Genomic DNA, 16103 nt, shown 5'->3' on the forward strand with positions numbered 1-16103 from the left:
CCTCCGTTCGATAAAACTTATGATCTATCCAAGTTGGTCTCAGTTGGCGCGTTAGTTTTCTTTTTAGACAGAAAATTGGTTTCTATCTTCTTATTATTACGCGGAGAAGTGAAGGGAACTGGGAACATTGTGTTCCAAGAGAGTGTTTTCTGCATACTGGTTTGATTCGTTTCACCTTTGTCATTTTTTCCGGTAACCGCTCTGTCCCAGTCACTTTCGAAATTCTATATCAACTCATACCGCTCCTGAACTATAACAAGTTCCAAGTTTTTATCTGTCATTGCTTGCTGTATACATCATTATCGGAAAAATGATATCGTACAGATTAGAACTAACCATATTTTCTCTAACTTTGAGGGTTCGTTTTCCAACATGTCTGAGAAAAACTGCACTGAAACTTCGTCTTGAATATCGGAATCAGTTATCACATCTTCTCCATAGGATAGATTGGACATGAATATCTTTTTTTTTCAAATGCGAAACTCCAATTTCCTTAATCGAAATAAGTTAAGAAAAACATTCGGTTCCTTCCAAATTGTTTCAGTTTATAAGGTAAAACATTTTCTTAGAACTGTTAACACGATTCAACTTGGACGAGTGGAGAATTTGTCAATTTTCCGAAAAAACAATTGGGAATATTCTAAATTTAATTAAAGAAAAAGTGTTCTAGTTTTCACTGCCAAGCAGTGAATGAAAAGTGACTTTTGCGTAGAAACGAAATGTTGGAAATTGCGAGAAAAATCTCCCGAGGGTCCTATGGAAACTATGCTTTTTTTCAATGTACACTATGGTATTTTTCTTTGTATTTTTGTACATCATTTTCACAGGCAGCATTTTACAATTATGAAACATACTTGATTGACTGAATGGAATAGTTTTTTCAAGAGAATTTTTACTGTCCATCAGAGTTTCTTTCCTTATACAAAATCGCTAACGCAATTTATCACTTCGACAGAGAGAGATGTAATTTACCCCCTGAAGCTCTGTCAAAAATAAGAACTTGCTGTCAAATAGTCATGAGGTAGTCAGTCCACCAAAAACAATGATGATTAAATATCATACAGAAGTTATTTCAAAAAAAAATAAAATTCTCCTGTCAATTTTCTTAGGATAGCCCTGGGGACAATGAAAAAACTAAACATAAAGTGTCAAATTTTTAAAATCAAAAAGATTAAAATCGTGTCCTGTCATTTTTCTTCTGATATCTCGAGATGAAGAAAGGGTTGAAGGGTATGTAAGATTAAGCAGTACAACAACGATCACTCAAAATTTCGATTTAATAAAATAATCGCTTATCAATTTGGTAAAAAAATTCAAACGCTTATTTTTTGGAAAGAAGGAGATATTCTATATAAAACGTTTTTTAAGTTTTCTCAATTTCTGTCGGTTTCATTTTCGAGTTTCATATATTCGATTTTTGATAAATTGAAAACATCAATTTTTTCTCAATCTTTTTTGTTTTGTTGAAGAAATCTTTCAACAATATTTCTTTATGACGAAAATAAGATACATCTTAGTGTCGATTATTGGAATTGTTTTTTATTTTTTCTCTATTTCGAAATTAGTTTTTCAAGATATTGTTCAGAAAGCAAAATTGTATTCTTTTTCGCTATGTCATTTTTCTACCATTTAATAGAGTAATATTTTGTGTAAATTTTGTTCTTCTAACAATTTTATTTTTGTATCAACTCAATATAGGATTTTTTGTTTTTTTCTGATCTCTTTCTCAAATTTTGAAATTTTCTGGGTTTTACATAGACTTTTTTCTGATATCTTTAATTGGAATTTTTTTGGAGTTTTCAGTTTTAATATATTTTTTTCTGATGTCCTAAAATAAAATTCTCAAGTTTCGGATTTTTCTAGTTTTTATTTATTTATAATCTGATATCTTTTTCTGAAATCTTGAAATTTACTGTTTTTTTCATAATTTTTCCTGATAACTCCAAAAAAACGATTTGAGAACTTTCTGTTTTTTTATCTATACATGTTTTCTGATAATTTTTTCTCAATTTTTGGAATAAAGAGCATATAATTTTTAATAACAAAGATAAAATTCTTCTGACAAATTGTATCCTGGGGAAAAAAGGGTTTAACAGGATGTAAAAGATAAGGTTAGAAGGGATGAAAATTTTAGGAGCTGAAAATCTTCTCAAATTTTGAAATTTTCTGGGTTTTACATAGACTTTTTTCTGATATCTTGAAAATGAATTATTTTGGAATTTTCAGTTTTTTGTATAATTTTTTCTAATGTCTTTCAAAAAAACTCTCAGGTTTTGGATTATTCTGGTTTTTATATAAAATTAATATAATCTGATATCTTTTTCTCAAATCTTGGAATTTTTTGTTGTTTACATATTATTTTTTTCTGATACCTCAAAAAAATTATTTGAGAGTTTTCTGTTTTTTTTTTAGATAAAGATGTTTTCTGTTATCTTTTTCTTAAAATTTGGAATAAATAGCATATAATTTTTTAATACAAAGATAAAAGTATTCGGACAATTTATATACTGGGAAAAAGAAAGGATTAAACAGGATGTAAAAGAAAAGGTTAAAAGGGATGAAAATTTTAGTAGGAGCTGAAAACCTTCTCAAATTTTGAAATTTTCTGGGTTTTGCATAGACTTTTCCTGATATTTTAAAATGGAGTTATTTTGGAATTTTTAGTTTTTTATATAATTCGTTCTGATGTCTTTAAGTAAAATTCTTAGGTTTTGGGTTACTCTGGTTTTTTATTTATATATAATCTGATATCTTTTTCTCAAACCTTGGAATTTTTTTTTAATAAATTTTTTCTGATGTTTCAAAACGAAATTCTCAAGCTTCCGATTTTTCTGGTTTCTATTTATTTATAATCTGATATCTTTTTCTCAGATCTTAGAATTTTCTGTTTTTTACATAATTTCTTTCCTGATAACTCAAAAAAATGATTTCAGAACTTTCTGTTTTTTTATCTATATATGTTTTCTGATATCTTTTTCTCAAATTTTGGAATAAAGAGCATATAAGTTTTTATTACAAACATAAAAGTCTCCTGACAAATTATATCCCGGGGGAAAAACAAAGGATTAAACAGGATGTAAAAGATAAGGTTAGAAGGGATGAAAATTTTAGGAGCTAAATTTTTTTTTCCAATTTTGAACTTTTCTTGGTTTTACATAGACTTTTTTCTGATATTTTAAAATGGATTTATTTGGAATTTTCAGTTTTTTTTTATAATTTTTTCTGATGTCTTTTAAAAAAATTCTCAGGTTACGGATTATTCTGGTTTTTTGTATATATATATATATAATCTGATATCATTTTCTCAAATCTTGGAATTTTCTGCTTTTTACATATATTTTTTTCTGATACCTCAAATTCTGATATTTTAAATGGATTTTTTTTGGATTTTTTAGTTTTAATATAATTTTTTCTGATGTCCTTAAAAAATCTCAAATTTCGGATTTTTCTGGTTTTTTTATTTATAATCTTATATCTTTCTCTCAAATCTTGGAATTTTCTGTTTTTTACATGTTTTTTTTCTGATAACTCAAAAAAAATTATTTGAGAACTTTCTGTTTTTTATCTACACGTGTGTCTGATATCTTTTTCTCAAATTTTGGAATAAAGAGCATATAATTTTTTATTACAAATATAAAAGTCTTCTGACAAATTATATCCTGGGAAAAAGAAAGGATTAAGCAGGATGTAAAAGAAAAGGTTAAAAGGGATGGAAATATTATTAGAAGCTGAAAAGCTTCTTCTCAAATTTTGAAATTTTCTGGGTTTTACATAGACTTTTTCCTGATATCTTAAAATGGAATTATATTGGAATATTTAGTTTTTTATATAATTTTTTCTGATGTCTTTAATTAAAATTCTCAGGTTCTGGATTATTCTGGTTTTTTAATTATATGTAATCTGATATCTTTTTCTCAAATCTTGGAATTTTCTGTTTTTTACATGTATTTTTTTCTGATACCTCAAAAAAATTATTTGAGAGTTTTCTTTTTTTTAGATAAAGATGTTTTCTGTTATCTTTTTCTCAAATTTTGGAATAAATAGCATATAATTTTTCAATACAAAGATAAAAGTCATCTGACAATTTATATACTGGGAAAAAGAAAGGATTAAACATGATGTAAAAGAAAAGGCTAAAAGGGATGAAAATATTAGTAGGAGCTGAAAACCTTCTTCTCAAATTTTGAAATTTTCTGTGTTTTACATAGACTTTTTCCTGATATCTTAAATGGGATTATTTTGGAATTTTTAGTTTTTTATATAATTCTTTCTGATGTCTTGAAATAAAATTCTCAGCTTTTGGATTATTCTGGTATTTTAATTATATATAATCTGATATCTTTTTCTCAAATCTTGGAATTTTCGGTTTTTTATATATATATTTTTCTGATACTTAAATAAAAATTATTTGAGAATTTTCTGTTTTTTATAAAAACATGTTTTCTGATATCTTTTTCTCAAAAGTGGGATTTTTCTTTTTTAATAAAGTTTTTTTTCTGATGACTTCAAATAAAATTCAAGTTTCGGATTTTTCTGGAACTTTTTTTTTATTTATTTATAATCTGATATCTTTCTCTCAAATCTTGGAATTTTCCGTTTTTAACATGTTTTTTTTTCTGACAACTCAAAAAAAATATTTTGGAACTTCGTTTTTTTATCTATACATGTTTTCTGATATCTTTTTCTCAAATTTTGGAATAAAGAGCATATAATTTGTTATTACAAAGATAAAAGTCTTCTGACAAATTATATCCTGGGGAAAACAAAGGATTAAACAGGATGTAAAAGATAAGCTTAGAAGTGATGAAAATTTTAGTAGGAGCTTAAAATCTTTTTCTCAAATTTTCCGGGTTTTACATAGACTTTTTTCTGATATCTTAAAATGGAATTATTTTGGAATTTTCAGTTTTTCATATAACTTTTTCTGATGTCTTTTAAAAGAATTCTCAGGTTTCGGATTGTTGTGGTTTTTTATATATATATAATCTGATATCTTTTTCTCAAGTTTTGGAATTTTTTATTTTTTACATATTTTTTTTCTGATACCTCAGAGAGAAATTTTTGAGAGTTTTCTGTTTTTTTAGATTAAGATGTTTTCTGATATCTTTTGCTCAAATTTTGGAATTTTCTATTTTTTACATCTATTTTTTCTGATACTTCAAAAAAATTGTTTGAGAATTTTCTGTTTTTTTATCTATACATGTTTTCTGATATCCTCTTCTCAAATTTTGGAATAAAGAGTATATAATTTTTCATTACAAAGATAAAAGTCTTCTGACAAATTATATCCTGGGGGAAAACAAAGGATTAAACAGGATGTAAAAGATAAGGTTAGAAGGGATGAAAATTTTAGTAGGAGCTAAAATTTTTTCTCAAATTTTGAACTTTTCTTGGTTTTACATAGACTTTTTTCTGATATTTTAAAATGGATTTATTTGGAATTTTCAGTTTTTTTTATAATTTTTTCTGATGTCTTTTAAAAGAATTCTCAGGTTTCGGATTGTTGTGGTTTTTTATATATATATAATCTGATATCTTTTTCTCAAGTTTTGGAATTTTTTATTTTTTACATATTTTTTTTCTGATACCTCAGAGAGAAATTTTTGAGAGTTTTCTGTTTTTTTTAGATTAAGATGTTTTCTGATATCTTTTGCTCAAATCTTGGAATTTTCTGTTTTTTACATAATTTCTTTCCTGATAACTCAAAAAAATGATTTGAGAACTTTCTGTTTTTTTTATCTATATATGTTTTCTGATATCTTTTTCTCAAATTTTGGAATAAAGAGCATATAAGTTTTTATTACAAAGATAAAAGTCTCCTGACAAATTATATCCCGGGGAAAAAACAAAGGATTAAACAGGATGTAAAAGATAAGGTTAGAAGGGATGAAAATTTTAGTAGGAGCTAAAATTTTTTCTCAAATTTTGAACTTTTCTTGGTTTTACATAGACTTTTTTCTGATATTTTAAAATGGATTTATTTGGAATTTTCAGTTTTTTTTATAATTTTTTCTGATGTCTTTGAAAAAATTTTCAGGTTTTGGATTATTCTGGTTTTTATTTATATATAATCTGATATCTTTTTCTCAAATCTTGAAATTTTCTGTTTTTTTCATATATTTTTTTTGATACTTCAAAAACAATTATTTGAGAATTTTTTGTTTTTTATATATACATGTTTTCTGATATCTTTTTCTCAAAAGTGGGAATTTTTTATTTTAATAATTTTTTTTTTCTGATATCTTTGAGATAAATTACTTCAAGTGAAAAAAAGTTATCTGATAATAATTTATTCCCCCTCAGCGATTTCATAAAGTTATCCTCTTTAATAACAATTGACGAAATTGTCCCCAATGATTCCGGTCATATACCCCTAAAAATCAACTCAAGTGAAAAAATTAATCTGATAAGATATTTATTACGACCCCGAAAAAAAAAAGATTAGGCTAATTGAGTAACATAGTCACGCGACCTTGACAGGTTGATCTTTCTCCGAAAACAGGCATGACCTCTTGTTGCGCTATACTACTGCTACATCCAGACATTTTGTTCGAGATAGAAGTGTATGCATACATTTCAGGATGGCATAAGCAACACATAAGGGTGTAATCAATCTAACCAACAGGCTTAACAACTGGCTTGCAAATACGTAGACGTAAAATCAAAAATTTTCCTTCATTCTTAGTTAACAAAGACCAGAAAAACAAAAAACGCCTTTATTCCTCACCATATATCAGCCAAATTACCGACATCATTGGATCTTACCCAGCTCAACTACTAACCAAGGAGTTGAGCAGCATCCTATGGGGCGACTAGTTTTCGGTGCTAAATGCTTGTCCTCAATAGAGTACTTAATGCTCTTTCAAACAGGAAACGACTTTTGCATCAAAAATCTAATGTACAGAGACGTAAACAACCCAGTTTCTACCTAAATGACTTTTTTCATTTTTTCAACAAACTTTATGAAACACAACAGACAAAAAAATCTTAGGAACTGGCTTTCAGAGACGAAGGGCTTAATTGTTTTACGTTTTATCGAGTACTACAAACATGCTTGACTTGCTCAAGGATCCAAAATATAAAACAAAGAATACAAAGCGTTATAAAACCTGAAACAAGACTGCTCGTATAACAGAGCAAAGCCCTGAATGTTCCCATTGTCCCTTATTTCTTATCGAATAGTTTTTGGGAAAATAAAATTTTGAACACCTATAAGTTTTGGACAATATCAAAGTTTGAAATGTTGAGTCGTATTTCTTTTTGATATGTTGATATCTTTTTCTCAAGTTTTGGAATTTTTTATTTTTTACATATTTTTTTTCTGATACCTCAGAGAGAAATTTTTGAGAGTTTTCTGTTTTTTTTAGATTAAGATGTTTTCTGATATCTTTTGCTCAAATTTTGGAATTTTCTATTTTTTACATCTATTTTTTCTGATACTTCAAAAAAATTGTTTGAGAATTTTCTGTTTTTTTATCTATACATGTTTTCTGATATCCTCTTCTCAAATTTTGGAATAAAGAGTATATAATTTTTTATTACAAAGATAAAAGTCTTTTGACAAATTATATCCTGGGGGAAAACAAAGGATTAAACAGGATGTAAAAGATAAGGTTAGAAGGGATGAAAATTTTAGTAGGAGCTAAAATTTTTTCTCAAATTTTGAACTTTTCTTGGTTTTACATAGACTTTTTTATGATATTTTAAAATGGATTTATTTGGAATTTTCAGTTTTTTTTATAATTTTTTCTGATGTCTTTCAAAAAATTTTCAGGTTTTGGATTATTCTGGTTTTTATTTATATATAATCTGATATCTTTTTCTCAAATCTTGGAATTTTCTGTTTTTTACATAATTTCTTTCCTGATAACTCAAAAAAATGATTTGAGAACTTTCTGTTTTTTTTATCTATATATGTTTTCTGATATCTTTTTCTCAAATTTTGGAATAAAGAGCATATAAGTTTTTATTACAAAGATAAAAGTCTCCTGACAAATTATATCCCGGGGAAAAAACAAAGGATTAAACAGGATGTAAAAGATAAGGTTAGAAGGGATGAAAATTTTAGTAGGAGCTAAAATTTTTTCTCAAATTTTGAACTTTTCTTGGTTTTACATAGACTTTTTTCTGATATTTTAAAATGGATTTATTTGGAATTTTCAGTTTTTTTTATAATTTTTTCTGATGTCTTTGAAAAAATTTTCAGGTTTTGGATTATTCTGGTTTTTATTTATATATAATCTGATATCTTTTTCTCAAATCTTGAAATTTTCTGTTTTTTTCATATATTTTTTTTGATACTTCAAAAACAATTATTTGAGAATTTTTTGTTTTTTATATATACATGTTTTCTGATATCTTTTTCTCAAAAGTGGGAATTTTTTATTTTAATAATTTTTTTTTTCTGATATCTTTGAGATAAATTACTTCAAGTGAAAAAAAGTTATCTGATAATAATTTATTCCCCCTCAGCGATTTCATAAAGTTATCCTCTTTAATTACAATTGACGAAATTGTCCCCAATGATTCCGGTCATATACCCCTAAAAATCAACTCAAGTGAAAAAATTAATCTGATAAGATATTTATTACGACCCCCGAAAAAAAAAGATTAGGCTAATTGAGTAACATAGTCACGCGACCTTGACAGGTTGACCTTTCTCCGAAAACAGGCATGACCTCTTGTTGCGCTATACTACTTGTAGCGTAGAGCGTGAGATCGAGCCGTGAGAGTCAGCGAGCCGTGAGAGTCAGCGAGCCGTGAGAGTCAGCGAGCCGTGAGAGTCAGCGAGCCGTGAGAGTCAGCGAGCCGTGAGAGTCAGCGAGCTTGCGAAAACGTAGACGCAGCACCAAAGATTATTCGCGCTCATTTGCTCACAAAAGCTTGAGCTCGAGTTCCCTTATTCGAGCGCAAGTCTAGTATCCAGTTATTTATCTCAAAAAGATTAACAAAATTGAGCTGAAAGGGTAAAAAATAAGCACAAATTTGAGCTGGAAGGGTCGATAAGTGCAGTCAATCTTATGTTCTCTATTAAACGCTGATGCAATAAACTTAGCGTTATCACACCTCTAAACAGAATTGTCTATTGCTTTGGTATATTGTATTTAAATTTGAGTCGTATAAGGCAACAAGCACTTTTGTGCGGATTTTCGAAAAAATTTCGGAAGTTTTGTCGACTTTTTTAGGTCGACCAAATTGAATGTCCCAAGCTCTCCCAAAGCAGTAAACAGAGCCAGCTTTGGCCAAAATTTCTGCGCCGCATCAAAACTTTTGAAAAAACAGTCCATAAAAATTCGTTTTTCGGCCCTTTTTCGATAATTTTGACCAAAAATTTGCGTGTTTTCTGTGCGCGCTCCGCCCTCAAATTATATTTTCAGGGGAATGAAAATTTTGTTTATTTTGTATATTTAGTATATTTTGGCGCCGAATGAAAACCCCCCAATATTCTGAATGCTATTTAAGTCTTCTTAAATAATTTCTGGTTAAAACTTTTTTTTGATAATTTATAAATATCGAATTAACAAGATAAAATATTCAGTGTGTGAGTTCGTAGTTTGTGATGCAGTGCTGACTCAATTTTTAAAACTTGTCTCTCCCAAATTGGGTTGATTTATGCGAAAACAGATGGAATCAAAACCCGCTTACAGTTATAGCGTAAATATTTTGGTGCCCAAAAAACCAATCAAAATCGGCTATTTAAGTCAATTGAAAATTCAGTCAAAACTACTGGTAGTAAAAAACCTTAATCAAAATGAGATTCTCTTATGTAGCCCAACACAGTTAGAAGAGGTTTCTTCAAATTTGTATTCAAAATTTTTTCTTCTTTTGATAGTCAAACGAGGTACCAAATCTTTTTTAGTCTTCAGTCAAACCAATTTGTGAAAAACGCGCGTTTCGAAGTTCAAATCTCATTCGATTTGTTCGGATAATATAAATCTACGCTGCACGATTTCAATCTTTAAAACGTTACACTTATTGTTCATAGCTCCTCGAGTCGAAATTCAGAGCGAAGATTGAAGATCTTTTCAAGTTGTTTCGACTTCTGGTTCGATTGATAGCTGTTTTGGCTTCTGGGGACCCAATTTAATTCTCCAAACATCCAAAAAAAATCGAGTGAATCAAAAAAACCGTTTTCAAAGGTTCAATAATCTTCAATATTTTAGCTGATAAATTTTCACCCTACCCTTCGCTTTGCCCAAACAAAAGGCTATAGAAACATTCTGACAGAAAAATTTTCTCCTTTTTCAATCAAACAACCGTGATATGAACATTGCAGTTTCATGCACAGTAAATTACTATATGATTGCGTATTTAGGAAACACATATGCGGAACGAGTATTTGTTCCATCTCGCCGCGAGTTCCGAACGAGGACAATATTAAAGTGGAATTTCGAACCGATCACCAGGAAAGAAAAACGGTTGTGAAAAGTTGGTTTCAAATACAAAATGAGTCAGATTCGACTGCTATCATTGTATTTTGCACGAAAAACGGCTTGGTGAGTTCTACTCCAACGCGGCAAAATCACAGCATCCTTGAAACAATCGAATTTGATACGAAACAAATTTTCACCAACGAACCGCTTGATGATTATCGAAATCTTTTGTTTTCGGGGTGTGAATTTGACCATGTTTTGATCATTTTTGAATGCGATACTAGCATACATGACGATCAAAAAGATATTTCGGATAGTATTTCAACTCAGGGACAAACTTTTGGACAAAATCTTCTGATTGCTACAACACGTGCCAGGAAGACACTTACCATTTTGGTGGCCAATGAAGAGCAGAAGCGGCAACTCGACATAATCAGGGAAGACGATCAACAACTGCTTGTTGCCCAGGTGATTGGCAACGAAGAAAAAGAGAAAGCAATTCTGAAGGAAAAGCTCAAGGGAAAAAATTATGAAACTTTGAAAGATGTGCTTCGCATTGCTACGCATCGAGAAGATATCGAAACATTCAAAAAAGTCGTCGGCATTATTTGGCGCCAACGTGGAACAAATCAGAGAAAGGACACTGCTAATGCTTTTATCGACGCGGTAGTTCCAGGATGCATTGGTCGGCAGAAAAGCAAGCAGTTTCTAGAAGAACTTGGAAAACTTATTGCAGATTATAATTTTCGCGGAACGATAAACAGTTGCCCTCACGAGGAGGCAAAGGAAAAATTGAAACGTTGGTTCGTTTCTGCCTACTACCGAGCACGAGTTGAGACAATGGATTGGCGCATGGAACTCGGTCCTACGAATTTGTCAGCAGAAGAGAAGGTGTCTCTGTTTAAAGAAATACTGGTTGCAGCTTTGAAGGAAGGGTCTGAACTAGTGGTCAAGCATGCTTTCGAGAAGGGTTCGGAGTTCTGTGGCGTTAAGGAAACGGAGATTGGCAAAATCATTGACGGACTTCAAATTGAAATTGATTACGTCCTGTACCATTCTCCTTTGTCGGTTATAACTCGAACCAACAAAGACGTTGATTTAGTTGAATACTTGCTGCGTAAAATACATCAATTTGAAAAAAACGAAAGCAAAATTGTGGAAATTATAAAAGAAGCGATGAAATGGTCGGTTCAATATCGAAGTTTCCGGATGCTCCGAGTACTCATTGCAGGAGAAGAGCAACACTTTGCTATTTTGGGAGAAATTTTGCAGGAAGCGAGCGCCGAATGTGTTCGGAAATTCATAGAAACCGTCAACAGAATTGCTGAATCGGCAGAGAATGCCAACTCGAGCGACGACAACAAAGAATTGCTCAAATTCATCATAGAAATGAAAAATAAGGTGACCTCGAAAATTGAGAATCGTGGATTATGAGACTTTTAATCATGGTTTATATAATTAGTTTAGTTAATTATTTTCACGAACAAAAGAAGACTCATGCGGGCGGAATCTTCATGCCAGAAGGACCGACTGTCCTAAAACTTTGTCAGCCAATCGGATTCAGTACTCAAAAGTTCGAAAGAAATGAGAGATAAAATAAGTCAGTTTTGAACAGTTAAAAGGGAGCTGATTGGTTAAGAATTTCCAGGCATTCGGTCTTTCTGTCATGCGATCAGCCACTAGTGATGAGCCTTGCGGGACTAGTATATATTTACAGATTTCAATATCGAATGTGTTTAGAGTTGAATTTGATGTTAGCTGATAATGATTTTAAATTTGGACAAATAAGATTCATTCACACGTTTAAGGGTTTCACAAAAACTCCTTGAAAAATGGGCTTGACGTGAAAATGCGCATATTGTAATACTTTTTGAGTTGCATGGATCTAATAGAAGGCTGGTCCAGGCGCCCACCGCCAGGTCATTGGGAGAGACTTTTCACTGGTAAACTTCAAGTTTGTTTTCAATTGAATCTTTTCCTCGAAAATATAACATTTCGTGATTTTTTGGTATCGAAACTAGTTTTTGTCAGAAAATTTTGGCAATGAGCCTATATCAGCATGTGCAATGGGTTCAGAGAAGTAACTATTGGTTGGAGCAGGGTAATGGACAGGCCCTTTTTAGAGTTTCGACCTTGCACCAACAAAATGTTCAACTTCTAAAAACTTGTTTTGAAATCTTCTGTTTCAAGAGTACAACAAATCTGTAGAGTTATTAGGAGCCAATATGAGCCTTTTTGGAGGCCAATTATGAGCCAATAAACTTTAAAAATCCCAAGCAAAAAAATACAGTTGTTAGTTAGAACCCTCCAAAAAGACATACATGTCGCTTGCAAATTTTTGGCACAAACGTCTCTGGCAGAAGAAGTACTTTTTTTTTATTAGTTTAACATTCGACACAGAGGCAAAGCGGAGCTACTGCAGATGAGCTTTCCACTACCCTTTATCTCATTGAACCCACAATATCAGATTTGGGAGAGTAGTTTTCGAGAAGAGTCAAAAATTTTCAAAAAAAAATGTCGCAAATTTTTTACTTTCTGGGCGTAGTCGAAAAGAGAAAAGTCGAAAAGATCCACAAAACAGTCAAAATTTTGAGTTTTCCGAGGGACATAACTTTACGTGCAGAAAAAATGGTCGTAGCCACTTATGCAGGGGAGCTATTCAAAACAGTTCTTTCCACTGAAACCAAAAACTCATATTTGAGAGTAGTTTCCGAGAAAATGAAAAAAAAAAAATGATTTAAAAAATTGGGTAAAATATTCCCCCATACTTTATCGAAGGCTCTAGAGAGAGGAGTCAAGTAAAAAGACTCTAGTGGAGCATGCACGCACACAGAGGAAAAAACGGTTTTTCAATTGATACTCCTTTCTTGAAAAACTGAAATTTTGGCAAAAACTGAAAAATTTTTCCAAAAAAAAAATGAAATTTCAACAAACAGATAGGTAAACGTACAGCCAACTTGAAAAGTGCAGAGGTGACTGCTGAAATTGTGTTGATCTTGAAATATCCCAAAAATAGGTCATTAAGCCGATGAAAAAATAGGCCGAAGAAATTTTGACAAGGAATTTTTCTAGCGAAAAAAAAAATCGAAGCAAATATGAAGGTAAGTAAAAATAGAAAAAGTGGACATAAATCAAACACTAAAAACAACATAAGAAAATACGCATAAAAACGACAATTCTAAGATGTGACAACTAAGCCGACAACAGACAAGCAGACATATTTTTCGCCAATAGTATTTTTTAGGAATATTTCCCGTTTGAAAAAAAAAAACAAGTCATGGTCTAACTCGAACCCAGGACCTTTCCCGTCCCAGGCATATTGGTTACCTCTAAGCTATGTTGACAAGGGACGCTAAGAAATTTGAATACATTAAGAAACAAGATAAAGATGAGTCCAGACGTCTAGATGAAACCTGTGGACAAACTTGTTTACGGGAAACAAGGTCTAGTACCCGGTTTCAATACCCTTGCTTATCGCAAGGAAATTAAAAACCCAGAGTACCAAATGAAATTTCTCAAATTGGCGAAAGATTTTATTATGAACTTTTAATGCATCTCAAATATTATTAATTGAATGAATGCCATCAAAAAGTTAAGTACACATTGAAATCTTATTCACAGAAGAGGACATATTCACGGTCCATCAACCGCTGATAATTATCTATTGCTATTTGTCCTTTCAAGTTATTCAAAATCCAACCGCTGCTATTTATCTGTTGCTATTTGGCCTTTCAAGTTCCTTCCAAATCCATTTTTGAATAGCCGATATTCCTAATAAGTAGCCTCATAGCTGATTGTTTGTACAGTGCGCTTCAGATACAATCTTTAACAGTAATTTCAAATTTCTCAGTGTTTCACCAGCTGGCGCAATGAAAATTTGACAGTAGAAAATGGACAAACCTTTTGAAGTAAAAATTTTTCCAACGGTGACATCTGATAAGTCAATTAAGAGCTCAAACGGAAGTCATTGAGTTTCTGAGAAATTAGTTTGCAGATTTTTTGGGTCTTTTTACTAATTCTGCCCAAAAATCGATATTTCAGTATCTTAAATTGGAACAAGTTTTTTTCAATCTGATTGGCCAAAATAAGCCAATCAAATTTCAGTACCATCTTAAAATTTGAATTAGAAATAAACCAAATTGGCATCAGGTTAAGAATGTTTTGTAAATTAGTCAAAATTATTTCAAATACGCTCAAACCATTAACTAAAATTTCGACCGTTTTCCAAGCTTGAGTTTCAATACACTTCGACTTTTGACAACTTTGCGGCAAATTGGATTTATCGAAAATTCTGTGCCGGTATCTATTTCGTTTTTTTTTGCTGTCAGGCTAGTTACCCACTATTTCTCAAAATATTTATTTGGTCACAAGACTTAAGCCCGTTACATATGTATTTCAAAAAACTAAATCAGTAGGCTTTTATTTTTCAAACAAAAATTTGCCAGGGATGTAGTCTGGCATCACAATTAAGACCTTGCAGCCATAAATCGGCCCTTTTTCGATAATTTTGACCAAAAATTTGCGTGTTTTCTGTGCGCGCTCCGCCCTCAAATTATATTTTCGAGGGAATGAAAATTTTGTATATTTTGTATATCTAGTATATTTTGGCGCCGAATGAAAACTCCCCAATATTCTGAATGCTATTTAAGTCTTCTTAAATAATTTCTGGTTAAAACTTTTTTTTTATAATTTATAAATTTCGAATTAACAAGATAAAATATTCAGTGTGTGAGTTCGTAGTTTGTGACGCAGTGCTGACTCAATTTTTAAAACTTGTCTCTCCCAAATTGGGTTGATTTATGCGAAAACAGATGGAATAAAAACCCGCTTACAGTTATAGCGTAAATATTTTGGTGCCCAAAAAACTAATCGAAATCGGCTATTTAAGTCAATTGAAAATTCAGTCAAAACTACTGCTACTAAAAAACTTTAATCAAAATGAGATTCTCTTATGTAGCCCAACACAGTTAGAAGGGGTATCTTCAAATTTGAATTCAAAATTTTTTTTTGTTTTGATAGTCAAACGAGGTACCAAATCTTTTTTCGTCTTCAGTCAAACCAATTTGTGAAAAACGCGCGTTTCGAAGTTCAAATCGCATTTGATTTGTTCGGATAATATAAATCTACGCTGCACGATTTCAATCTTTAAAACGTTACACTTATTGTTCATAGCTCCTCGAGCCGAAATTCAGAGCGAAGATTGAAAATCTTTTTAAGTTGTTTCGACTTCTGGTTCGATTGATAGCTGTTTTGGCTTCTGGGGACCCAATTTAATTCTCCAAACATCCAAAAAAAATCGAGTGAATCAAAAAAACCGTTTTCAAAGGTTCAATAATCTTCAATATTTTAGCTGATAAATTTTCACCCTACCCTTCGCTTTGCCCAAACAAAAGGCTATAGAAACATTCTGACAGAAACATTTTCTCCTTTTTCAATCAAACAACCGTGATATGAACATTGCAGTTTCATGCACAGTAAATTACTATATTATTGCGTATTTAGGAAACACATATGCGGAACGAGTATTTGTTCCATCTCGCCGCGAGTTCCGAACGAGGACAATATTAAAGTGGAATTTCGAACCGATCACCAGGAAAGAAAAACGGTTGTGAAAAGTTGGTTTCAAATACAAAATGAGTCAGATTCGACTGCTATCATTGTATTTTGCACGAAAAACGGCTTGGTGAGTTCTACTCCAACGCGGCAAAATCACAGCATCCTTGAAACAAT

General features: G+C 31.0%; 1 protein-coding gene across 1 annotated transcript in view; it reads left to right on the top strand.

The window, feature by feature from the left end:
- Positions 1 to 11816, top strand: part of LOC134841488 (uncharacterized) — a 42355-nt gene extending 30539 nt beyond the window's left edge. The window contains exon 5 of the mRNA XM_063857511.1: positions 10316 to 11816. Coding sequence (XP_063713581.1) covers positions 10316 to 11807 — 1492 coding nt within the window. The 3' untranslated portion in view covers positions 11808 to 11816. The remainder of the gene's footprint in view (positions 1 to 10315) is intronic.
- The last annotated feature ends 4287 nt before the right edge of the window (positions 11817 to 16103 follow it).

Source organism: Symsagittifera roscoffensis, chromosome 3, assembly GCF_963678635.1.
Source record: "Symsagittifera roscoffensis chromosome 3, txSymRosc1.1, whole genome shotgun sequence".
NCBI classification, from domain to species: Eukaryota; Metazoa; Xenacoelomorpha; order Acoela; family Convolutidae; genus Symsagittifera; species Symsagittifera roscoffensis.